Here is a 25,625-nt window from a genome sequence, read left to right on the forward strand (position 1 = left end):
ATGATATGATTGATACACATAAAAATGCTTAACACAAAGAAGCTGATTAAATGCAGATTATGTCAGACCTTCGGGGTAGTGAAAATTCATTGTATAGTCCTAGTCCCAGGTGCCCCACTTATACAAATAAGGGCCAATCTTCAGACAAATATACAAAACTCAGTGCAATTGTAGCTAGTGGGCGAAGGGTTGTTCATGGTTCTCCATAAGTTCATTTGACACTTCTTGAAACAGTGGTAGAAGAGCTGCATACTCTGCACTGGAGCCCGTGTGGATCAGACATCGGGAAATTGACCCTGTAAAAGTACAGGGGAGCTGGGGGTTGTGTGTGAGCCAAACGAACAAAATTCATAAACATGGAGACAAGGAGGCGACTGGCTAAGGCTCTTGGGACCCAAAGAATTACATAATAGTGAGTCCTTTGAGATGTCTTTCTTTTTTTGTCTAAGATACCCTAAATTAGGAGCTGGAGAAACCAGCAACCCAGAATTGCCCATGGGAGCAGACCAAAGAGCCCCAAGAAATGCCTGAATGACAAAGAGGGCAACCCCACAAGACATAAAATGTTTAGGCAACTACTACCTATTTGTGCAAAACAACAACTACCTATTCTGCACCAGCACCCCCATCAGACAGGCCCGTTGGGAAGCACAGACTTCTACACTCACCAGGTTGTAACAAGATGTTCAACTCCCCTTCTGGGTGGTGTCAGAGAAGACTGGGCGGGGAAGCAGGACTTCCCTCCCCCTCTGATGACGAGGTAATCAGGAAGGCCCCCCTGACCCCCTTATTGCGGTGGAAGCCGTGTGGGAAGCAGTAACAGGGTGGTATCAGCAGAGGTCTTAAAGAAAGAAGAAGGGAGGAAGCCTTAACTTTCACCCCTCCCGGGGCAATGACTGCTGGTGGCTTAATTCTCCACACCTGTGTCCTCTCTCAGGTAACAGCAGGATGCTTGAAGCCAGCAGAGCACCACCTTCTGGGGCCTTCAGGAAGTATGTCAAGGCGCGAAGGTGGCTGGGGAAGTCACTGAGTCAAATGGGCTTTTAAATTCCTGGCTCTGCCACGCACTAGCCACTTATAAGTGGGAAGATCGCTTCACCTTTCTCACCCTCCACCCTTGAGGACAAGGGCTCTGCCCACGGAGTGACACATGTAGCGTGGCCCAAAGAGCAACATCCTACCACCGTCCGAGGGTCGTGGCAAACACAAAACAATTCAGGCCTGCATCTGGACCTTCCTGTTGACTCTGGCGGGGACACTTGGCTTCTCTGTGGTCCTGCTGGCACAGGCCTTCCAAGGAGCACGCAGTGGGGAGCAGGCCCAGGACCGCGTGGCTTCCTGGCTATCTGCTCATTGGCTTGTCCTTCAGCTGGCTCCACGTGAGACACTGTCCTGCTATGATCTGTGTCTGCATTTAAATACATGTCTGCTTTAAACATCCTCAGACCTGGGGGAGCTTGTTCTAAAAGGAATGAGGACGAACTCCCCCATGTCTTCCATGTATGTGTTAGCAGAGTTTAAAAATAATCCGACACCCAGCCTGCCAGGATTCGTCTCTTGGAAATGACAATAGGCTGCTTCAGACCTAAACCTTCTCATTTGGAAGTGAGCTATTTTTACAAAGGGCAGGGAACGGGGGTGGTGGTGGGAGGTGTACAATCTCATTAAAATCCTCACCGTGATTTAATGAGGATGGATCGTGTTCATTTCAGTGTTTCAGTGAAACAGGGGTTCAGAGAAATTCAGCGACTTTTCAAGGTCACGCTGCAGAGGACCAGGGAACCCGGGACGTGAAGCCAGCCTTCTCCAACTGCAAAGCCCGTGCTCGACAGGAGCCCCCCCGCTGGCCCTGGAGACTGGGGAGGGGGCTCGGAGTGTGAGAAACAAAACAAACCCCAAACCGCAAACTCTTCCAAGTCTCCTGTATGGCAACAGCATGGACACCAGCTAAACAGATACAGAGACACCCTAAGACACCAGAGGACAGTCTTACAAGGAGGGCAAAGGGCTCCAGGTAGTCCCTCCCACCTCTACCTCACCCCAGTTTCATCCTCCTCCTGATTACATACATGATGGGGAGTAATTTGCAAGTCTCCTCCTTTAAGCACAAGATGCCTTCGAAGGGGCGGCTGCAGCTCTCCCTCGACTTCCCAAGTCAGGGAAGGTCACCTGGGGGCCATCGCCTCCCCCTGCTGCCCGAGGTGACTGTGGCAGTCAGTGCAGGTCTAGCCTGGGTTTCAGCGATCACGGAGAGGATTTCAGGCTTCAGAGTTTTCCCAGTTCTCATTCCATTGAGTGTCACTATAACCCTGTGCAATCGACAGGACACAGAGTATACTCCCATGACATTTTAATTTATTTTTATTTATTTATTTTTTTAATCCTCGCCCGAGGATATTTTTCCATTTTTTGTACAGATAGAGTGGGAGGGAGAGAGAGAGGAAGGGAGAGAGAGAGAGAGAAACATCGACGTGAAGGGACACATCGAGTGGCTGCCACCCGCACGACCAACCAGGGCAGGGGACAAACTGCAACCGAAGTACGTGCCCTTAGCAGGAACCGAACCCGGGTCTCTCCGGACCGCAGGCCGACGCTCTAACCGCTGAGCCAAACTGGCCAGGGCTTAATTTATTTTTCTATTGTTGTTTAACTAACCTGTGTTGAGTACTTCTTTTTAGGCTAAGAGCGTTTAATTTTTATTTTTTAAAAAAATTGTTTTTCTTTATTGATTATATAGAGAGAGGAAGTGAGAGGGAGAGAGAGAGAGAAACACCAATGAGAGAGAACATTGATTGGCCACCTCCTGCATGCCCCCCACTGGGGATCAGGCCCACAACCTGGGCATGTGTCCTGACCGGGAATTGAACCGGGGACCTCTTGGTGAATGGGTTGACACTCAACCACTGAGCCACTAGACACTCAGCCGGGCTAGGCTAAGAGTTTTTAAATGAACCGAGTCTCACTGAGGGTAGACCAGTTGCTCCCATAAATAGTACGTTATAAAGCAGGGATTAGAATCCTAATGAGTCAGGTTCCCAGTGCATGGCTCTTTCTGCTAGCTCGGGGGTCAGCAAACTTCAGTAAAGGTTCGGATCATAAATATTTCAGCCTTTGTGTGTCAGACTGTCTGTCACTAGTACTCAGTTCTGTCCTCGTAGCATGACAGTAGTGCTAGATCATTTGTCAGGAATGAGCATAGCTGAGTCCAATAAAACGCTACATACAAAGAAGTGGCAGTGGGCCAGCTTCAGCCCCTGAACCATAGTTGCCCCAGCCCCACCCGGGTAGGCCACTAGCTCAGTTCCTATAGCAGCAGCATCCTTAGCCAGGGTCTTCAATCTTATACGAGTTACTTCCCAACCCAGTAGCCAGGCACCAACTCCCTTTCCTCCTTCCCTTTCTGACGGTGTGGCCCCGTGCAAGAAACCGAGATCTAAAATCAGGACTCCGATGACAATTCACCTCTACCCTCTCCTCGGTGGGAATGTATCACATTCATGGAAAAGCAGGTCTGTGATCCCAAAGAAGAAATGGCATATTTGTGCTACGAGAAGCCAGGTGGTCAGACCTTGCTAAAAGGAATCTCACTGACATCACAGCTCTATTGGCCAGATTCCTGGAGTGAAGGAGGCAGGTGCTCAGGTTCCTGCAGGTGATGTTGGGGACCTTGGTAAGAACAGCCAGATTTGAGGTGAGCATGTCTGGCATCTTCTTGGCCACGCTGCCAACCTGGCCCCTGCGTGAGCCAGCGTGGAAAATGGAGAACGAGAGCAAGAGGGCAGCACCTCTCAGCACACACCGAGCTCCGAGACCTTCTACCCTCACCCTGTCACCTGCTCTGTGTATATACAAAAGCAAGTATCTGTTTAGCGTGATTTGTCACCACCCCTCTGGATGGTCCTCACTGAGTATAATTTTGTCTACACTTTGCCAAAGACTGTTATGGTCACAGAGATCTGTCAGTAAAAGAACAAACAAATGAACGGAGTCTCTGCTTTCACGAACTAGCACTGGATTGGGAGGGGAAGACAAAAGCAAAGGAGGAAGTCAATAATGTTTCGATAAGGAGGGAAATAAAAGGGATTCTGGGAAGAAAAGGTACTATTTGAGATAAGATTATTAGGAAAAGCTTTTTGTTGGGGTGATATTTGTGCAGAGACCTGAAGGGGGAGTGAAGCTTACACATAACTGCAGGAACAGCATTGTGGGAACAGGGAGCAGCAGGTGCAAAAGCCTTGAGGTGGGAACATGTCTGGCACTTTGGAGACTGCAAGAGGCCGGTGGAAAGCAGCCTCTGGGGCAGAGAGAGGGGGACAGAGGAGATCAGAAAGAGTAAAGGACCGGAGCAGATAGGCTTCTGCAGACCTTAGAAGGGGTTTGGGGTCTATTCAAGCTGAGATGGGTAGTCACTGGGTTTGAAAGGAGACGGGCAGGCTGTGACAGGCATTTAGGAAGGGTTCTCCTGGCTGCTGGCTGCTGTGTGTCTGGTGTTGGTGGGAGGGAGTGGATCTCCGTCAGAAAGCGGTACAGCAGTCTGGGTGAGAGGTGTTGGTCGCGGCCCCGGGCGACGGCTGTGGGGTTATGAGAGATGATCGGGCTGGGGCTATCATTTACGAGTCGACAGAAAGTGCCGATGAGTGAAATATGAGAAGAGAAAGCACGGCGTCAAGGATGGCTCCCAGGCATTGTGTCTTCTCATGACCTCCCACCTACCTTTCTGTCCCAGCGGTTGCTGTGGCAACGGGTGTAGCCTGGCTGCCTGGACTTTGCCACTCTTGGCTTCTGCCGCAGGGTATCGAGGTGTCTGTCTGGGAAGCCAGGAGTCCATACCGCACGGCCCACTTCTGCCCGCTGTGGGCTGCAGCAGGTGGATGGCATCAACCTCTCTAGAGAGGACCAGCTGGGTCTGGGCCCCAGGAGCACACGGCACCAATCAGTTCAGTCAAACTCCCTCGGATGGGAGCGCTCTCTCCATCTCAGTGTCTCGTCCCTCGCGGGTGTCCCCTGGTTTCCTTCACCCTCCAGGCAGCCCCTCGCTGTGCAAGGACGAGCTCCCCGGCCACTGAAGCGAGCGGGCGGCGGGAGGGGAGCCGTGGTGGGCAGGGCGCCCGTGAAGAGGTCCGCTCAGGGACCACAGACGGTTCCAGTTGACTGACAGAGCTCAGGTGGCGACGGCGAGAGGGCCGTCGGAAGACGAGTCTGGAATGCAGGCCGGTGTGCAGAAGCGACTAGCCCCTTGCCTTCCGTGGTCCCTCTGCCGGGTTGGCAGGTGCCCCCACATTCAGACTCCACCAGTACGATGGGTCCGCGTACCCACTGTCTCCTCGGGGGTGACTCTGTACCCGACCTGGACTGAGCTGACCGGGATGCGGTGAGGCAGCAGATGGCACATGTCCTGTGCTGCAAAGACAGCTCTTCGGGCCCAACCTCTTTGTTCCGTCAGAGACTGTGTCCCCACAGTCACCCTAGAATGAAGGCTTGTCACCAAAAGTCAGCATGGCCACCTCAGCAGAGGGACATTGTCTGATGGGAGCCCCCCCCCCCAAGGTCCCCTCTGACGTCTCAGGAAAGGAGAAAAGGAAGGAAAGATGAGGGGCCATTGGGGGATGGGGTGAGGAGGAGCTGAGCCCCCAGGAGCCCCTCTGACAGTCCCCAGCTGCACCCCAACCTGACGTTCAGCTACAGAGACACCAGAGACAGGATGCGGCTTTTGTTTTATCTCCATTTAATTTGCCCAAATGACAACTGTGATTACCGAGCAGTTACATGTCCTCATGTACTTCAGAGATGCTGTCCCTGGCACATCCGCTGTCCCTGTTTGGACAGTCTCCCGTGAAACCATCAGCCTCGCCTGCGTTGTGTGTGGAACTTGGCGGTGTCATCCTTTGTGCAAGGGAGAAAATCTCCCCCTGGGGTGCCAATGTTAATAAGGTTTAATTAGGCCAATTTGTAGTAAGCCGAGGTTTCTGCTCTGCAATTTGACAAGCAGCTTGAACTGGTTTGTTTTGTTTTATGTTTGAGGATGTCTGTGTGGCCAACAAAAGGTCAAATGAAACGTAAAATCCTGCTCAAAAGATTCCTAAAAGTGCCAGGAATTTCTGTTGTCAGCGTGTGTGCGTGCGTGTGTGTACATATGTGTGTGTGTGGTTTTTAGGCTACGCTCGTGGATGATGAAAAGGTAACCTCAGGTACTGTGGGATCCAATCCACCCCATCAGCGAAGCCCAGGAGAGCAGATAGAACCGGGCCCCTCTTGCAGAGACCTTGTCAGTGCCTCTTACCCCTCTTCCCTCCAGAGTCGGGAAAGGATTTCCCAGACACCAGCCCAGAACCTGAGCACCAAGTAAGGTTCACTGGGGTTGGCTCGAGAGATGAGCCGTCTTGCCTAGGACGACAAGCACATTTTCTGTATTATCACCAGGTCAGAAAAGGCTTGATTTGAACGACATTATCTTTAAGACAGGCAATGAAGTTGACTGGACTGAGTTGCCATCTGATGCCATATTTCTGGAAGTTCATCCAGATCCCTCAGAAGGAAGATCATGCCACATCGGCTCGTATTTCGAGAGGGAAGCGGCCGAGGCCACTCTTCATGAGAAGGGGGACATGGGTCTGGACACTCAAGGGCAGACACATTGCAATATACCTTCTTTCAATGACTTTTTGACATCAGAAATGACAGATGCTCGACCTAAAAATGGCAGAAATGGTTTTACAACTGAAACAAGTCACAAAAAAGGTTTCAAAGGGCATGAGACAGCCAGTGCCCTGTGCACATGGAGTTCCCATTACCTCCACATTGCTGGAGGCGACAGACTACCCTCTGAGTAGTTTCCCTTCTGACCTCGCGCAGAGCCTGCAATGCCCGCCTAGTACAAGACCACCGATCAAAGGTGTTCAGTCCCAGAAGACTCAGGATAAGATGGAGATGTGGTACCTACACGGACCATGCATAGACCTCAGAGCAGCTCAACTAGATTTTCAACAAACTGATTCTTGGGAGCGTAGAAACCTGATGGGTGACATTGTTTGGAGGTGCCAGGGAAGAACGGGAACACGGGATGCCAGGAGGGCCGGCCAGCTCGGAGTGGAGAGCGGGGTGTGTGTGTGTGTGTGTGGAAGGGAGCAGGGGACATCTGACTTAGGGAGAGGCAAGGAGGACTGGGAAGGTCAAGGCTGAAAACGGAAGGCAGGGAGCACATTCGGACAGCGGGTGGCGCACAGGACTAGCCGGCCTGCTGATTTGTTTCAGTTCCATGAAAACTGTCACAGGCCCTGTACACTCTAATCCAGCTGCTGGGACCTTTGGCTAGAAATACTGAGAACCTCTGGTCTTGGGGGGGGGGGAGACCTTTCCTCCACCTACCAGAGGAGCGTAAGCACAGCGCCAGGCCGTTCCTACGGCTCACTAGACATCTGGCGGGAACGCCTCCCCAGACATGTGCCTGCCCAGGACCTGCAGGGGCCTGCTGGGGTCTCTCCTCACATCCAGAGTCCAAGCCCACATCAGGCCAGGCCCACACAACGCCAGGACCCAGCCTGCTCACGCCAGAAGGCCAGTCCATCTGGAAGTTGGCCCCTACCCTCATTGGCCTGGACATCTGGATGACAGATCAAGCTTTGATGGTGCTCAGTGGATGCTTTGAGACATGGGGACTCTGTTCCCATGTGTCATAAAAGGCACATTCTCGAGGACAATGTGGGTCAGGCCATGTGGTCCGGAGGGCGAGGGTTTCAGAACTGGGTTTTACATCCCTGCCTTTGTTTGAAGGCAGCAGGGATAAAGCCGCATCTGCCTGACTCCTGCATGAGGCAGCCCTCCGGGGCGGTGCTGCAAAGAGACCCACGTGGTTGGACCTGCTGCCTCTCCTCCCGGCCTCCTCTTGCTTATGCTCGAGGGGCACACACAGAGGAAGCGGCTCACGCTGCTGACCTAGAAATATCCCGTGCTACGTGAGGAAAATAATATGCACACACGGTGTCAGGCAAGCGTTGCCATCAACCGGCTCACCACACGGGGAGCGCGGGAGCCAGCCACAGGGACACTAAGTCACGGAACCCGTTTCAAGGCGAACAGGTGCTGCTTGGGAAAATCGCATCCAAATGTGTGCACTCAAAGGCACCTGCAGATGAGAAATGCAGATGAACATTTTAACATTCGGTGCCATAGGTTAGTTAGCACTGGGGTCCAGTGAAATATGAAATTCCCCATATTTGAAAAGTGTTTATTTTACCCCCATTTTTTAAGATAAAAAATTTAAATGTGTATAGCAAATTGTTTTTAGACACCCCCCACCCCAAAGTAAAATGAAAGGAAAAAATAGCAAATTCAGAGAGAATACGGGAAAAGCTTTTCCTCACCCACTCCATCCCCGAACAAAAGGACGGAGGGAATGGATCCGCTTGGACCCCAGCAGTCGTCAGGCATTGCAAACAGCCCCCAGCTCGGCTGCACACCCCGCTTCCTCTGGGATGCTGTCCTGGCTACCACCTTCTCCCCGTTAACCAAAGCAACCCAACCTTTCAACGGCCCGAGCCAACGACAAAGCAAAAACAGGGCAAGACAATCATGCCACGAATCCTATCGGGGTGGGGTCTCAACAGGTAAGCTGGAACATGGTTAGGGACCCCATTAATCTGCCAGGGCCTTCGCGTGGGGCGACCTCGCCTGTTAAGACCACTGGAAGGATTCTCCTCGATGTATTTCAGAGACTCACAGAATCAAGAGAGCTGTGTGACCCAGTGTGGACATGAAATTGCTCAGGCCGAGCTCTTCTGACTGTGGAAACAGATATTCTCCGAATGCCAATCACATCAAGCAGAGTAGAGAATGTTCTTTAGTGTCATCCAGTAGTCTGCCCGATGCCCCCTTACGGTTTAGGGGTGCCTAGGAGTGGTATACACTGTGGATAAGTCTGTCTGTGCGTTCTCTCCTCTGTCTTGCTTTAACTTTCTATCATAGCCAGTCAGTGCTGAGAACAAGCAATGTGCAATCCAGTTTCCAAGACCGAGTCCCCCCGGTGCCCCCGTCTTCAAGAGTCAAGGGAACCCACACTGCACGGCGAGGATCCCCGGACTCGCCTCCCGCAGACGCGCGCAGGGACCCAGCAGGGTCACGTCGCGGACTCGCAGGTGGTCTGCTCCGGGGACCAGCCAGGCGACCGGCGGCCTCCGCTGCCCTTCATGCCTGGGAGCCGCCCAGCCCAGCCGGGAGGGCTGCTCAGAGTCTGGTTCTTCAAATGACGTGCGGGAACGTGGTGAGAACGACAACATGACTAATGGTATTTACATTCTCGGAGCCAAAGTGAAACTCTTTCACCGCCACCACCGTGTCCCACGTCTCCCTGCTGAAAGCGCCCCTCGGAGGCGTCCCTGAGGAAGCCGGCTCCAGCTGGAGGAAGCAGCGAAGGTGTCGGTGTCAGAGTTTCGGGCAGAAGCTGGGCTGTGGCACCCAGTGGCTGCAACAACAGAACGGCTCCCCCAGAACTCGGGCTGAGCTGTGTCCTCAGGCCTGTCATCTGCAGGTGTGACCAGAGCTGCTGACATTGGCAGGCTCCACGTTTGGGCCCTGAGCACCCAACCCTGCCATCGGGCCACCCCGAGCCAATCCAAGCGGTGATTCAATGCATTTACCTTGGACCAGTTCTGTTCAAGAAACCGAAGCCTGGAGGGTCTGAGAGCTGCCTCCTCACTATGCAGTGCAATTCTGAAGGTCAGGCACTGTCTCGTTAGAAGCTTCTTTCTCTTTCCTTCCCTCTCTAGGTCCCGAGAAGCCACATCAAAGGAACTCAGCACACGGGGTGCAAGAAGCAAAGAGAGCTCACAGCAACATGCCAACACCTCCTCAAACCCTCCTGTGCTCGCCCCGCTAAAAATCCAGGGACACTCTCAAAGGCCTCTCAGCTGTCACAGCCCAGCAGTACCACAAACCTGGGGTTCTCCGCACCCCAGTCTGCTTGTTCCTTGTCTGTCTTCTCATCCACGTAGTGACTCACACCTTAACCTCCCAGACTGCAGCATCCCTGCTCTCTCTCTTTCTCTCTCTCTCTCTCTCCCCCCCATACACACACACACACACACGCATGCACACCCGGTCTTTGCATAGGTAGAACCTATTCAGCCTAGTAAGGCTCATCTCAGGACTCACCTTCCCTGACAAGCCTCTGTGACATGCCCCACAGAAAACCCCAAACCGGACTTCCTGGGACTCCCCATCAGCCGCGTGCTCCCTGGTTTACAAGTCGTCCATCCGGACTCTGCCTGTCTGAAGGACCGTCTCAGTGCTAAGGCTGGGGTGGCTGTTGAAGGGAACGGAACACAGCCTAGAGAAAGCGCTGGGTTTCCGCTAGGAATTTCCATAACTCTGCTCCCTGCCAGGGTTCTTTGTGAGACAGACTGGCACCTCATTCCAGCTGACACTTGCCCCTCCCCACCCAATCTGTCACAAGTTCTCCCCTTTGCACCTCCTAGTGTTGGGGCTCCTGGTCTCTCACCTGCACTGTCTCAGGGGCCCCCCACCTGCTCCTTGACTGAAAACATCACCTCCACTCCACTTGCTGAGATGCCGCTCACGTCTCTCCTCTGCTCAGCACGTCCCACACCTGGTCTGCCCTGGAGCAGAGCTGCCCCCAGCGCCGCCCACTGGGAGCTGTGTGGGGAACAGGTGACAGGTGGCTTGGCAGCCCTGTCTGTTTACCCCAGCACCAGACACACGTTATTTTCCGAATGCACCACGGCACACACCACTTTGGGAAGTATCTCCCGAAACGATAGCGCCCCCCTGGAACACCTTGCCCACTTTGCTTGGCCAGGCTCACTCGCAATTGTCCCTCGAGGCGCACGTAAACCTCTAACCCTCTGCCCTGCATCCATCTTTCCAGAGCTGGCTTCCTCCAAGAACTCGGGCAGAACCCCGGTGAAGACGGATCCACACAAGTGTTGGTCATCCAGTCGGGCTCATTCAGTCCCACAGAGCAACAGGGCTCCCAGGCCCGGACGGTCCCCTCAGAGGACTCCGTGTCTGGGTCTTAATTTCGGATTTCTTTTTCCCTGTGTACTCACTCATTCTTGGTCCCTTGGACATTGTCATTTTTCAGAATGAAAGTCCTGGCCTCTGAAAAGGCTTGTACGTCAGGATTTAGAATGAGAGACAATTTTTGCTTGTTCCCGAGGGTTAGGTTCGCAGGAGACAGCTGATTAAAACATCTTGGCGCCGTCCCCCCCCACCCCCAAACGGCAATCTCCTCCTCCCACGCCAGTAGCTCCGCTCGCACCTGACGCTTGTCAGATCCCCAGAAGCCAGTGACGCACAGCCTTGCAGGGAACAGGGACGCAGCCGGCCCCCGCTCCCCGCCGGGCTGTCGCAGCCCCGCGTCGGTTAGAGTTCACGTCCGCGAGGCAAGTGTGCAGACTGCTCCTCAGGTGGTTGTTCTTCCTGCGGGTGCTGTCCTCGTGGGTGTTGGCAACACCGTTCTCCATCCCTTTCTGTACGTCTGAACTATTTCAGAGTAAGAAAGGGTGTTCCCGTCAAAACGGTCCATCCGTGTTCAGTGAAGTGGAGGGACAGTCCCGGGTCCTGCTCGTTTCGTTGGGAGGCCTTTCAAGGCTGGTGGGCGATGCTCAGGACACATGCGACGGGCTTGCGGGGAGAGACTTTGACCTGCAGGGCTGGTGATTTTCAATGTGCCACCCTTTTAATAGGTAACCGCTGTTGTCAATGCCAAGGGCTCGTTCTTCTTCCTACTTCAAGACTTCAAACCTGGCTGGTGCGGCTCAGCTGGTCAGAGTGTCGTCCCATGTACTGAAGGGCTGGGGTTCGAGTCCTGGTCAGGGCACATACCCAGGTTGTGAGTTCAATCCCCCATCAGGGTGCCAGCAGGAGACAACCGATCGATGTTGCTCTCTAACATTGATGTTTCTCTCTCTCCCTCTCCCTTCCTCTCGCTCTAAAATCAATTTTTTTAAAAACTTTTAATTCAGGGGTGTGGGCGTGGGGTGGGGGAAAAGGGAGAAACAACTGTAACAAAAATAATTTAATTAATAAAATAAAATAAAAAGAAAGCTGAAAAGACATGGCAACTGAGAGCAAAAAAAAAAAAAAAAAAGAAAAAAGAAAAACATTCCTATTTTCACAGGAAGAAAGGAAAGAACTTACTTTTCCTGAGCACCACATGTAATGAGAATCAGAATAGTGTCTGTTTTTCACCCCGGGTGTTTGCCCTCATCACATTCAATACTCAGTGCTAACAGCGTAATCAACATAGGGATTCTACACACACAGAGCAATATTACCCCATCTACTGATTTTATAGGTGTCGCGGACCCCACACTAATTGCTAACCTGGGTTATGTGCATTAATGAGAGAAACAGAACATTTTCATTTCAAGTCATCTACCTCTGCAGGAGTTTGGCTTTGAGAAGCCATGAAAATACCCCACGTGAATCAAGTGAGACCACTGTCGCTGAAGCACTTGGTAAATCTCCACTATGATTGATCCTTAGAAATCATTGCTCAGCTATAGCTCATGGCCAATGACAGCAACCGCGAACGGGCTATTGAGCTGATTCCCCCGCCCTCCCTCAGCGGACAGCTGTTTGGATCAGCAGGCCCAAACTCCCTGGTCTTCTTTCTTTCTTTCTTCTATGATCAGGCATGAAAAAATGTTCGAAGGTTACACTACACCCCAGAAAAGGTATGCCACAAACCCTGTGATCAAGGCACTCAAATCATGAAGGTGACCATCCCCATAGTGGGCCGTGATTGACAGGGTCGGAAAAGAGGCTACTGAGTCTCCCTGGGCACGGTTACTCCGTCCTCGGAGGAGTCATGAGCAGTCAGTCACCACCCACAGTTCCCTGTCGCATCGTTTTCCTCTGCAGTCCTCTTTCGTAAAGACTGGACCGGAAGGGAATGTAAAGATACTGCAAAGGGATAAAACAAACAAACAGGGCAGGTCAACTGATCCGGCCTCTCCCTCCTTTCAGTACAGTGTGGGGAATCGATGCGATTACACGTGTGTAAGTGACGGCCAATGTGTCGCAGATTATTGTACACAGGGGGTCTAGACTGCCTGATTCTTTTTTTATTATTAGTGATGTTTTTAGAGAGAGAAGAAGGGAGAGAGCGAGAGAAACATCGATGTAAGAGAGAAACATAGATCAGCTGCCTCCCGCACGCCCCCTGCTGGGGACAAGCCTGCAACGGGACATGTGCCCTGACAGGGAATCAAACCAGGACCTTCAGTCCATGGGACGACGTTCCATCCACTGAGCCACACCGGTCAGGCATAGATTGCCTGATTCTTCCCTGCCCGGGCACTGCCTCTTTGTGTAACAGATAAAAGATAAGCATAAGAGGGACTCCAAATCCTTCCACAACATGGACAAGGTCACAAACTCCACCTGGACCTGTCTCTTAAGTCCCAGCTCTCCTTCCCCCCACAGCAATGCTTCCAGATACAGGGTGTTAGGTCTCTAGCCCAGCAATGACACCCACACGCCCTGGTTCCTCGGCCAGTCACGGTCACAGTGCGCGCTTTATTCCGTTTGTTCAAGCCCTTAGACGTGTCCCGGTGAAACTCCGACTACATCCCTTAGCTGCCATGAATATATGCTAAACACAAGTGTCTTAACACATGATGGCAATATGCCGACACTCAAAAATTTGGGACTTTGCTGTTACCTGTTAATAATATTCTTTATAATGTATTAGAGGGCATATGAAATATATATTAACAGAGCTGTTACAGATCGATGAAGCTGACGTTGGTATAGCTCATTTATAAAGCACAACGCAGCGCATCTTGAAATAGAAAATGTGTGGTTTTACATCTTAAGCCCTTTATTTACTACAACGCAGAACATCTTACTTTTAGACATTGGTGGGTTTGGTTTTGTTGACATTTTCACTTGTTCAGCTGAAGACAAGTCAGGAAGATCACGTGGTGACTAACAGTAACCTGCCCGGCTAGCACAGCAAGTATGGAGACCATTCCTCGTCTGGACTAATGTTCGATCAACTGGCCAGTCAAGGGGTCCTTTCTAATAGTTAGGATGTAGTGACAGTCACCAGGCAGCTCCGAACTGGGGATCCTCTAGAAATCGAAAAAGGCTTTCATTGTATAAATGGGAAGAGTCACAAAATGGAGATGGCTCACATCGACTCATTGGGCTTGCCCATCCTAAATTGCTCCGAGATTCAGAGAAATGATATTTTTTCCCACAGGCTGTGCAACGGTTTCTCCAAATATCTGCTCATGCTCAATAAAACTAACATGTCACTCTGACACTCCTTAATCCCTGTAGGTGACGTATGAGTGGATACAGCCGTCACACACACATGTGTAATGAGGAGACTCGAGGAACATACAAAGACGGTAAGAAACCATTTGATTCTTTGGCTGTGCTCTAGTAACAAATATATATTTCTTGGCAACCTGCCAATCATTTTGGGAACTAATATCAGCCCATGACCCAATCAAGTCTAACCTACGTCTTGCTTTGCACGCGCCATTTGGGCCTGTCACCAATCACCAGTGATGTCCCTCAGGCATACATGTCTCTCTTTGGGACCATGAAACACCCCTAGATAAATGTGCCCTTCTCCAGAGAAACACATTTCTCACTCAACTGCAAATCCTGATTCAAAGCTCAAATTAATGCAGGCAGGCAATTTAGGTTTTTTAGAAAAACGTCCTTAAAAAGGGCGATGTCTATGATGTCAAAGCCATCCGATATGTCTGCATGCTGCCTTATTAAATTAAAAAGCACCTGGTTTATTTAGACAATGTATCCACTGGCTTACAGTTTAGGGTTCTAGAAATAATACACGTCTTATAGCAAAAAATATACATATAATAATCCACCTGTAGTTTATATAAATGATGAAATGCTTCTGCATAGATCTATATATCTCTATATGTACACATATATACTCTGTGTGTCTGCAGGATCGGCACACAAATACTGCAGTCCTCCACTGGCTCTTCACTTCAGTGTCGAGGACACCAGGTTCCCAAGTCTTAAGCTGCTGACCAAAGGTCACCGCTGAGGACAAAGGACTGGCTTGATGCACCTTCCCCTGTGAAGGACCAGGTTGGCCGGACAGTGGCAGCCTGCGATGCACGGCTTATTGCATGGGCCAATCTCATTCCAGTTGTCACAGGTCTTGACACATCCCGGACCACAGGTGTCGTACACAGCCCCGTGCTTACACTGGGTGGCTGGAAAAAAGGAAGAGACACAGGTGAGATGCGGAGAAACGGCCTCGTTAACTCACCCCCAGCCTGAGGCCATTCTGCAGGCTCCTGTCCTCACTGCACAGGCCTCTGCACAGCACAGGTTTGCTGCTGCGTCTTAACAGAGGCTTACTGAACACCCAACATTCCGAAAGCACTGGGAGTCACCTGCTCCTGGAGAATAACACCAAAGGTCCGCCTGCTGGCCGCGGAACTTCAAAACAAAGTAAAATGAAAGCGCTTTAATCCCAGATAAGACAGCCTGTGCGTTAGTAAAGCTACAAGAAAATCTATAAGGTTATCTGGTTATTGATAAGAGCGTGAAAAATGAACTCCGAAGAGTCCTTTAAGCAACTGTACTATGATGAATAGGAACATTTTGTGCAACCACACCAATATTCAGATAGACACCATTACACATACAGGGAAAAAACTACATTGGACATTGGAAAGGTGTTACATATTTTAATCGTATTTTAATTATGTGTTGAATTAATCAATTCGAAGCAAGTCAGAGCAAGAATAAAGCCAAATAATCCCAGTAACAAGATTAATGTCCAAAATTTATAAAGAACTCATACAACTCAACACCAAAAGAGCAAACAATCTTATTAAAACATGGGCAGAGGACCTGAATAGACACTTCCCCAAAGAGGACATACAGATGGCCAATAGACATGCAAAGATGCTCAGCATCACTAATCATCAGGGAAATCCGAGTCAAAACCACAGTGAGGCATCACCTCACACATATCAGAATGGCTGTCATCAACAAGCAACAAGTGTTGGTGAGGAGGTGGGGAAGGGAACCCTGTGCATTGTTGGTAGGAATGCAGATGGTGCAGCCACTATGGAAAATAGTATGGCAGTTCCTAAAAATAGTGAAAATCCAACTGTTTTATGACCAGTGATTCCACTTCTCAGTACATATCTGAAGAAAACTAAAACACTAATTTGAAGGGATATATGCACCTCTATGTTCAGTGCAACATTATGTACAAAAGCCAAGATATGAAAGCAACCCAAGTGCCCATCAATAGATGAGCAGGTTAAAAAACTGTGGTAAATATATACAATGCAATATTACTCCACCATAAAAAAGAATGAAATTTTTCTATGTGTGGCAGCATGGATGGACCTAGAGGGTATTATGCTAAGTGAAATAAGTAAGACAAAGACAAATACCATATGATTTCACTTATGTATGGGATCTAAAAAGCAAAATAAACAAACAAAAGAACAGAAACAGCTTCATAGATACAGAGAATAGACAGAGTTGTCAGAGTGGAGGGGTTTGGGAGCTGGGTGAAAAAAAGTGAAGGAATTAAGAAGTACGAATTGGTAGTTAGAAAATAACCCAGGGGATGTAAATGATAGCATAGAGAATATAGTCAATAATATTGTAATCATTATGTGTGGTGCCAGGTGGGTACCTGAAGTATTGGGAGGATCACTTTAAAGTATGATTGTCTAACCCCCAGGCTGTCCAATGGAAACTAATACAAAATAACACTGCGTGTAAACTGTCACTGAAAATAACATTTTATAAAAGAGCAAAGCCAAGTAGGGGGAAATCAGGTGTGCCCCAATGTAGCTTTATTCGGTTGTTCTGGCTTTTCATAATTCTATTCTATTCCTTAGGCTACTAGGAGCCTCTGGTCGCCCAGCCAATCCTGGAGACCTGTCCTCGGCGTTGATCCAGTGCCATAGTCTAGTGTGGTCACCAGAGTCCATCCCAGCTTCCTCTCATTTAGACTCCGTCCCCTCCCTTCTCTGCCACCTCTCTTGCTGGATGAGAGGCCCCTCTACTGCCTACTCAGAGCACCTGCTGCCCGCCTCTGTCTCTGCATTTACAACAGGAAGTGATAGCAACCGGTCTCCCTGTCCTCTCTCTTTCCACTGCAACTAAACCTAGCAAAGCCTGTCTGTTTCTTCATTTTTAGTAGCAGTGTGGCGTTGCACATGTGTGTAGGAGGTACCCAGAGGGCTGCTGGGTGATTGGGTTTACAGATACATGATCAAGTGCATGTGCGAATCAACCTTACTCTTCCTTTAAATCTCTCCATTTGTGCTTTCCTGATCACCTTTTCACTTTTCACTGATCCCTTCAGAATTCTTCTCTTTTTCTCTTTTCTGTGACGATACCCTCACAGGCCTGATACTCTGGGGATGTTCTAGTTGAATATCATCTTCACACTCATAACTGCATAACGCACTGTTATGTTTGTATGACCCAATGGTGTTCGAAGCTGGAAATTAGTGTTACCGGGGAGCTTCCTGATGCCTGGACCTCACCCTCGACCGATTAATCTAGAACTGTTAAAGGTGGAACCAAGTTACCAGTAACTAAAAAAAGGCCTTCCCAGCACAGGTGATTTTAATGTGCAGTCGGGATCGAGAACTGGTCCTAATAACAGCCTCACGGTCATGCTTCAGTCACTGCAGAGACTCGTGCATTTCTAGCAAATGAGAGGCAGCGATTCCTTTCGAAGTGGGAGGAGGTGCACAGTGGCAGCTCCTACTGTTTTCCAGAATCTTCCACCTAAACCTATGCGAGCTCTCCCCACGTGCCAGAGCGCTAGTCCTCTGGATGGAGTTGGGTCGTCTGCTCGTGCACCCTTAGCGCATCTCCCTACGGCCTGTCTTCCTTTGCACCCATCCTTGATTTGCTGGTCCTGTTTTCAGACCCATCTCCTCCAGGAACTTGCTTTATTATTTGTTCTCACTGAACATTCATCTTCTCCTTCTCTGTGTTGGCTCCACCCTTTAAATATTAGAAATATGTTCATATCAACACTCATCTTTAACAAAAGATATTCCCTAAGAGAACACTATGCAGCTGTAAGAAAGAGAGATCTCTTACCCTTTGAGATGACACGGAGGGACCTGGAGAGTATTATCCTAAGTGAAATAAGCCAGTCAGAGGAAGACAAAACCACATGGTCTCACTTATTTGTGGAATATAATGAATAAAATAAGCTGTCGACCAGAAGAGACCCAGAACCATGGAAGTAGGGAACAGACTGTCAGACCTCAGAGGGAGTGGGGAGGGAGGGGTGGGAGGAGATGAACCAAGGATCTTATATGCATATATGCACAACCAATCGACACGGACCCTAAGCTGGGGAAGGCAGGAGGGGGTGGGAGCAGGAAGGAGGGGTCAATGGGGGTGGGGGGGAAGGGTACATCTGTAATATTTTCAACAATTAAAAAAGAAAGATATTCCTGAATCTATCAGACTTACTTTCTTCTTTCTTTTACCTCCAAACTTCATAGGAGAGGCTATGGTCATTTTATCCAATTCCTCTGCAAGGAATTGGCATTGGTGACCCGTCTTTCTCACCACTTCACTGAACCGGTTCCACCCACATTTTCAGTCATGACCAAATCCACTGACGGGTGGCAACCCCCACCGTCCCATGACCTCGCCACAAAGTATTTGGTCTTTTTGTCCATGTTATCTTACGACACTGAATTCTCCGGGTTCTTTTGCTGACATCTTGGGAACACCTTTTCTCTCTTGATCTAATTTGTCTATTCCCTAGCAAATTAACTCCAAGATGCTTCTCTCGACATTGTCTTGTATTCTCTCTCTCTCTCTCACCAGGTATCAGTCTCAGCTCCAATCTCCAGAGAGCTCTGAAATACATTATCATCAGTTCTGATTCTCTTCATAAGCTCATCATTTTCCAGGTCTTAATTCAAATGTGACCCCCTTCAGGTTAGCAGCTCCCTGGACCTGTATTCCACAGCACTCGCCACATTATTGTTGTTTATTTGTTTCAATCCCACAATTATGGTGCGGCTGTAGTTCCTGATCAGAGATGCTCACAAGAGTCCCCTGAGTATCTTTTAAAAAGATACATATTCCTCAGTCTCACCCCACAGACTTGTGTTGTGAGTCTGCAGTAGGGCCCACGTATCTGTAGATTTGGGGGCCACTATCCAAGCATCCCTGGTGGAAGAGAGTGGACTGTGGAGACCTGAACTCTTGGGGGCAGAAAAGTCTCCTGTGACCCAAAGTTCTGGCACAGGGCCGAGCACAGAAGAGCAGCTTAGTGAATGCTTGTGCCTGTCAGGTGATAATTTCATCTTAATGACGGTCGATCCATCACACACGTCCGCTGCGGATCACACTCGGCCGGCCTGAGTTCATTTTCCACTCTGCTGCCCCCGGAATGTCTCAGCTCGCTCACCCTCCAGACATTCTGCTCCCCCCCGCGTCTCACCCAGTCCCTGCAGTGTGCACACTCAGCGGGATTTCCTCTTTCCCCTCATTAAAGACACCACGTCTCCGAGGGCATTTCCTCCTGATCTCTCGACTCTTTTTCTTGGCTCTACCACTTAACTTACTCATGTTCTCCTGTGACATCTCAACCTTCAACTATCGAACACTGGTATTTCCCTCGCAATCTACAGGTAAAAAATAAAGAACTTCTGGGGGGGAGGGATCTTTTTCATCATCTCCATTTCAATTAAAATTAAATCAATAAACACCTACTAAGTGTCTACTGTGTCGAATCTGGGAATTCGAAAGGGAATCGAACGTCAATCCTGTCATCTCTGACCTCCAGCTACAGGAGTCTGGGCTGACAACCCAGTGGTGCAGGTGACCTGGGAACAGATTCTGAATGAAATGCAGGATGGACCATACCAGACAGTGGGAGCAAAGGACAGGGGAGGAAAGAGAGAGAGCAACTCCATGTCGAGGCGGGTAGGGATCAAGGAAGACCAGAGACTAGATCCCACTTCAGTCTTAAAAGGTGAGTAGACATGATCGGACAATGGCAGGAAGAATTCGCCAGGCAGAGGGAGGAGCCGGAGCCGAGCCGGGGTGTGGACAAGCATGAGCAGTGGGGAAGGGGGTCCTTGGCGTGGGGGTGAAATTTGAGGAGGGAGAGGAGACAAAGGCAGACGAGTAGGCAGGGGCTATAATCCTGGCAAAGGGGAGTCTTAGATGTGTTTTTACTATGGGAAGATATAATTGACTTTGCCTTCAAATTGGCACAACTTTTAGAGGATCCCATAAAGTTAATATTGACTTGGACCCTGGGTTGCCTTTCTGTGAATCCAATTTTCTTTCAAACTTACAAAAGGCAAATGATAATTTTTAGGACATATGTGTGATTCAATCTGCATATTTGCATTTAAGGAAATTCACTCGGTTGAGTATTGTTTTCAAAAACTAGGGCAGTCTGGCCAGTGTGGCTCAGTAGTTGAGCGTTGACCCATGTACCAGGAGGTCTGGGTTCGATTCCCGGTCAGGGCACATGCCCAGGTTGTGGGCCCGATCCCCAGTGCGGGGCATGCAGGAGGTGGCCAGTCAATGTTCTTGCTCCTCAATGTTTCCCTCTCTCTCCTTCTCCCTTCCCCTCTCTCTCTAAACAAATCAATAAAGAAAAAACAAAACAAAACAGAGGCTATAGAGTACGTTGGCCAGGGTTTCATTCCCCCATGTCCTCCTTTTCTAGCTCTGTGACTTTCAGCAGATTATTTAAATATTCTAAGCCTCAGTGTCCTTACCAGTAAAATGTGGGTAATAGAATGTCACCAAATAGATTACAATGTGGATTTAAACTGATAAAATGTAATAAAAGTGCTAGTGTAGTCCTTGAGGAAGGATGTGCTTAGAAAATTGTAATATTACTATAAATTGTCATTATTTGACTTTTATAGACCTCGCCTGGTGTACTGTGTTTGGCACTTCACATGCTAGACCAGAGCTCCACGGGTCCTTCCCACCACAGCTGGTGGGCATGTACTTAGGCGTGGCAGGCGCAGGGCTAACCCCGGGCTACCCTTGGACAGTCCCACGTCCATTCGGTTTCAAGCCTGGCTGACTTCTTGTTTGTTCAACTTCCCATCTTTTACTCTGAAACATTTCTCTTCTCTGGGAGCTAAAAGCAAGGAAAGAGTATTCGTACAGTCTTTAGAGTTCCAGATGAATCAGAAATGAATCCACTGAGAGATGCCACGTCTCTGTAAATGTCTCACGTGCCAGCTGTCAATCTGGGAAGTGCTGTCTGCATGCGTGTGCGCGTGCGTGCATGCGCATGCATGTGTGCACGTGTGTGCGTATGCGTGCGTGTGTGCGTGTGTGTGTGTGTGCGCGTAAAAGGTTCCCCTGCAACCACACACGGATGGAGTTATACTTCACTCAGATGGCTCCATAACTGTAAGCGGCACATGAAACCTTTCAGAATCCATATTCCTTTTCCATTAGAAAAGTAATTTCAGCTCCTGAGATTCCGCTCCTGAAACCCGGCTGCCGACATGAAGTGTGCAGTCTTCCGAGGCAGTGCACGCACGGGAATGGTGCTGCACAGAGCTCGGGCCAGGAAGAGGTCACAGATTCCGTGTCTAACACGATCCGTCTCACCACACCACCACGGCTAATACGGTGAACGAAGTTCCGCTGAGCCCGGCACCACACCAGGGTGGGCAGATGGTTCCTGACTTCATTTATTTTATTCATTTTCTGGCGGATTCAGGGGAAGAGGGACTCAAAATAGAGAAGGAATATTCAAGAGGAGTATTCGAGGTGTGCTGAAGGGACCCAGTCCCCCAAGACATCGCCCCTGCCGTGCTAACCAGCCCCGATGCGTCAGGGAAGAGCTAAGCCATTCAGTCTCCCCTGCAGGAGATGTCAGCACACCGAATGTGAGCTATTTTCATCAAACCCACACTGCTCTGAGGTGTGGGCAGCACGGCTACAGTCACTCTTGCTGCGCAAAGTGAACTGAGACCTGAAAATCGGACCTGGGTTTGCAGAGCAGAGAGCAAATCTAAAAGGGAAGTCGGGGGAGATGACAGGGCTTGGTGCTTTGCAGACACAGACTTGTGACTGCGACAAGGGGCAGCTCGAGGACGCTTTAGTAACCTCCGAAAACCTGTCTTAATCGCTCCCCCAAAGCCACCCCAGTAAGCCTTCAAATTAACTCAGTGGTTTCAACTCTGACTGCAGGTCAGAACCACCTGAGAGGTTTGAAAAGACACACGAGACCAATTAAAGAGGGATATCTGGGCACCGGGCCCAGGCATCGCTTTCTGGGGTTTTGCTGTTACTGTTTTGAAGCTCCCAAAGGGACTCCAAGGTCAGTCAAATTGAGATCCACTGGTCCAAGGGAACAAGATGTCCATCCGCTGAAAAGACAGCTTCCAGACAACTCTTCTTGACCCCTCTTCCAAGCCGAGGGCCAGGCCTGTGCTCCACCAATGGAGACGTCCAGAGTCAGCAATGCTATGGACTGTCTTCTTCCCTAACATCCGAGCGAAGGTTATTAGTGCCAGTGTAATGTGGGCCTCTTCATTCCAGGCCAATCTGGCTCTTTACAGAAAGACGTTTGCCAGCCCCCGAGCGAAGTCACAAATACTCAGTCATCTCATCTCCAAATCTCAATATCAGCCACAGCTACTATTGACTGAGCATCTTCTGAGTTGGATGCAATTCCAGAAATTTCACATACGTAGCACTAATGCTGACCGCTCTGCATAGAAGATATTGTTGCAAAATTTCCAAATCTATCTAGACTGTCTTCTTCCCTGCCCACACATTGCCTCTGTCTTAATCCAAGTACTAGCATTGTTCTCCGCCACGACTACAGCAACAGCCTCCTGCCTGGTCATCTGCTTCCAACCGGGCCCCATCCGATCCAGTCTACACATGAGCCTCTGCACAGGGTGATCTTGCAAAAGCAGAAAGAGGTTTGCTTAAAGCCCACCAGTGGCTTCTACTCCTCTTGGAATAAAAGCTGGACTGCTTCCCACGCCCTGCAAAGCCCTCTCCGGCTTCTACCCCACCCTCATCCAATGCCCCTTTCCTGGTGCACCACGCCCGGCCCACACTGGCTCCCTTCCTGTTGGAGAGCATGTATTTTATTCCTCCCTATGGCCACCAGATAGGCTTTTTCCTGCACAGAATGCCTCCTGACTCCCTATGACCCTTCAGAGCCTGCTGAAACATCACCCCACAGAGAAAAGCCTTCCCTCGACACCGTCCAAATGCCACCCCCTCCCTCTCCGCTCGTTTTCTGTTGCTTTGCTCTATTTCTTGCCTTCATCACATCGACCGTACTTAGCAAGTATCTAGTGTAGAGTTACCGATTGTGTCTGGTTTTCTCATTGGACTATCAGCACCTCAGCGACAGAGGGTCACCGTTATCAAAGTGACCCAAGTACCCTTCGTGCTTATGTAGCATGATGCCCTGTACTCAACCACTGTGTAGGACGTATTTCTTGGATGAGCAAATGTGTCCATTTCATAGGTATCAAATAAGCTAGATAACTTGCCTGAGATCAAAGGGCTATACCTACTATTACAGAAATCTGTCTCAGACGGTAAAGAACATTCTGCTAGGATTTGTAGCACAATCTCTCTCTCTCTCAAAAAAAAAAAAGGTCACATGCATCCTAAACACCTTAAATGACTGTGACTGTCCTGAATCTGCTCTGTTCCACACGTGCGCTAAGTCCATCCGGCTGGTAGCTGAGGCTGCGAGGGTGTCGTAACAGTGGAAATCCTCACGTTGTTCGAACGTGCTCCTCGTGAAGCGTTGCTCTCCAGTGCCTCCTGCCCCGCCCCCGTGGGAGCCCTGCATGTTATTACGTTGCAATCCGTCGGGCCACTGCCAGGACGGCCCTTCGGCCAAGGGGCACGTGGCCATTGCTGCTTGGGGCATTAGAGTGCCTTCTGATGGAGAACCCCAGGACCCCTCACCTGCACAGTTCCGCTGCGGCTCCCAGTGGACGCCGATGCCCTCTCTCTGGCAGGCCCGCGTATACGCCAGGAACGACTCACAGTAACAGTTTTTATGGACTGGACATTCACACATGTCCGTCACGCAGGACCTAAGGAACCAATGGAAAGAAATAAACATTTAGGACTATCACACACCCTCAAGGGGGCTTGCAGCCAGGGCTGAGTGGGGAACCCTGACTGGCCATTAAAGCTTGCTATTTTAGGGTGGAAACCTAAAAATGGTATAAAAGTATGCCCGGAACCTAGGCTGGTCACCTCTGAATGGCCTGGTCCGAGATTCCCTTTCTTTTAGCGCAGGGCTGTCCAACAGAACCTTCTGCCGTGACAGACGTGTTCTACCGTCCACAGTCGGGACCAGGGGCCACTACCTCCATCTGCCTGCTGAGCCCTTGGAATGTACCGGTGTGTCCGAGGAACCGAATGTTTCACTTGATTTGACTTTAATTCACCTAGATGTCAATAGCCATGTGTACCACGTGGTTATCCTGTGGACATGCGACGCTTCACGTACCGCCCCCTCAGGGTGTTGTCATGTTGTCATGGATACGTGGATAGCTCTGACGTAGGAAGGGTAGCCCTTGTCACAATATAACCCAGTCACCCATGGGATGGAAGCACAAAATCCCCTGGCAGTATCCAAGGGATCTTCGTCTTTCAAGAAACACGGAACCCCATTTTTAAGAATGTGGGTGACAAGTTCCAAATAAAGGCCCTGGCCAGCTTGGCTCAGCGGTTGAGCGTTGGCCTGTGGACCAGAGACTCCCGGGTTCGGTTCCCTCTAGGGACACATACCACAAAAAAAATTAAAAAAAAATAAATAAAACTATTTATAAGCCCTGGCCGGTTTGGCTCAGCGGTTAGAGCGTCTGCCTGCGGTCCCGAGAGACCCGGGTTCGGTTCCCGCTAAGGGCACGTACCTCGGTTGCAGTTTGTCCCCGGCCCTGGTTGGTCGTGCGGGTGGCAGCCACTCGATGTGTCCCTTTCACATCGATGTTTCCCTCTCTCTCTCTCTCTTCCTCTCTCTCCCTCCCACTCTACCTGAACAAAAAAAAATGGAAAAATGTCCTCGGAGGAGGATAAAAAAAAAAAATAAATAAAAAAAAAAAAAAAAAAAAAAAGCCCTGGCCAGTTTGGCTCAGCGGTTAGAGCGTCAGCCTGCGGTCCGGAGAGACCCGGGTTCGGTTCCCGCTAAGGGCACGTACTTCGGTTGCAGTTTGTCCCCGGCCCTGGTTGGTCGTGCGGGTGGCAGCCACTCGATGTGTCCCTTCACGTCGATGTTTCTCACTCTCTCTCCCTCCCCTTCTATCTGTACAAAAAATGGAAAAATATCCTCGGGTGAGGATAAAAAACCAAATAAAGCAAAACTTTCCAACCCCTAATTACACTGGAGGAGAAAGAGGACTGGACCAAGGTCTCCTCCGCTTAACTCTGAAGATGGAAATAATGCGCCGGGGCATAAAGAGAACAGCAATACGTTTAAATGCAAAGTCACACATTTTGAAACATGTCAGCCTCATAGACACCATAATGACCTTATTGGCACATGATACTACAGCTTATGAAGTGCAGCCTGTTACTGTGAGGTCAACAGGACATTGGATAGTCTGGTAAACGAAGAGGTCATTTCACAA

At 49.9% G+C, this 25,625-nt stretch overlaps 1 protein-coding gene across 1 annotated transcript in view; it reads right to left on the reverse strand.

The window, feature by feature from the left end:
- Nucleotides 1–14,938: 14,938 nt before the first annotated feature.
- The window catches only part of BMPER (BMP binding endothelial regulator), a 227,661-nt gene continuing 216,974 nt past the window's right edge, over nt 14,939–25,625 (reverse strand). Inside the window, exons 14-15 of the mRNA XM_036247202.1 lie at nt 23,953–24,083; nt 14,939–15,221 (exon numbers count right to left, since the gene is read on the reverse strand). Coding sequence (XP_036103095.1) covers nt 15,040–15,221; nt 23,953–24,083 — 313 coding nt within the window. The 3' untranslated portion in view covers nt 14,939–15,039. The remainder of the gene's footprint in view (nt 15,222–23,952; nt 24,084–25,625) is intronic.

Source organism: Molossus molossus, unplaced genomic scaffold (assembly GCF_014108415.1).
Source record: "Molossus molossus isolate mMolMol1 unplaced genomic scaffold, mMolMol1.p scaffold_m16_p_7, whole genome shotgun sequence".
In the NCBI taxonomy this organism is placed as follows: domain Eukaryota; kingdom Metazoa; phylum Chordata; class Mammalia; order Chiroptera; family Molossidae; genus Molossus; species Molossus molossus.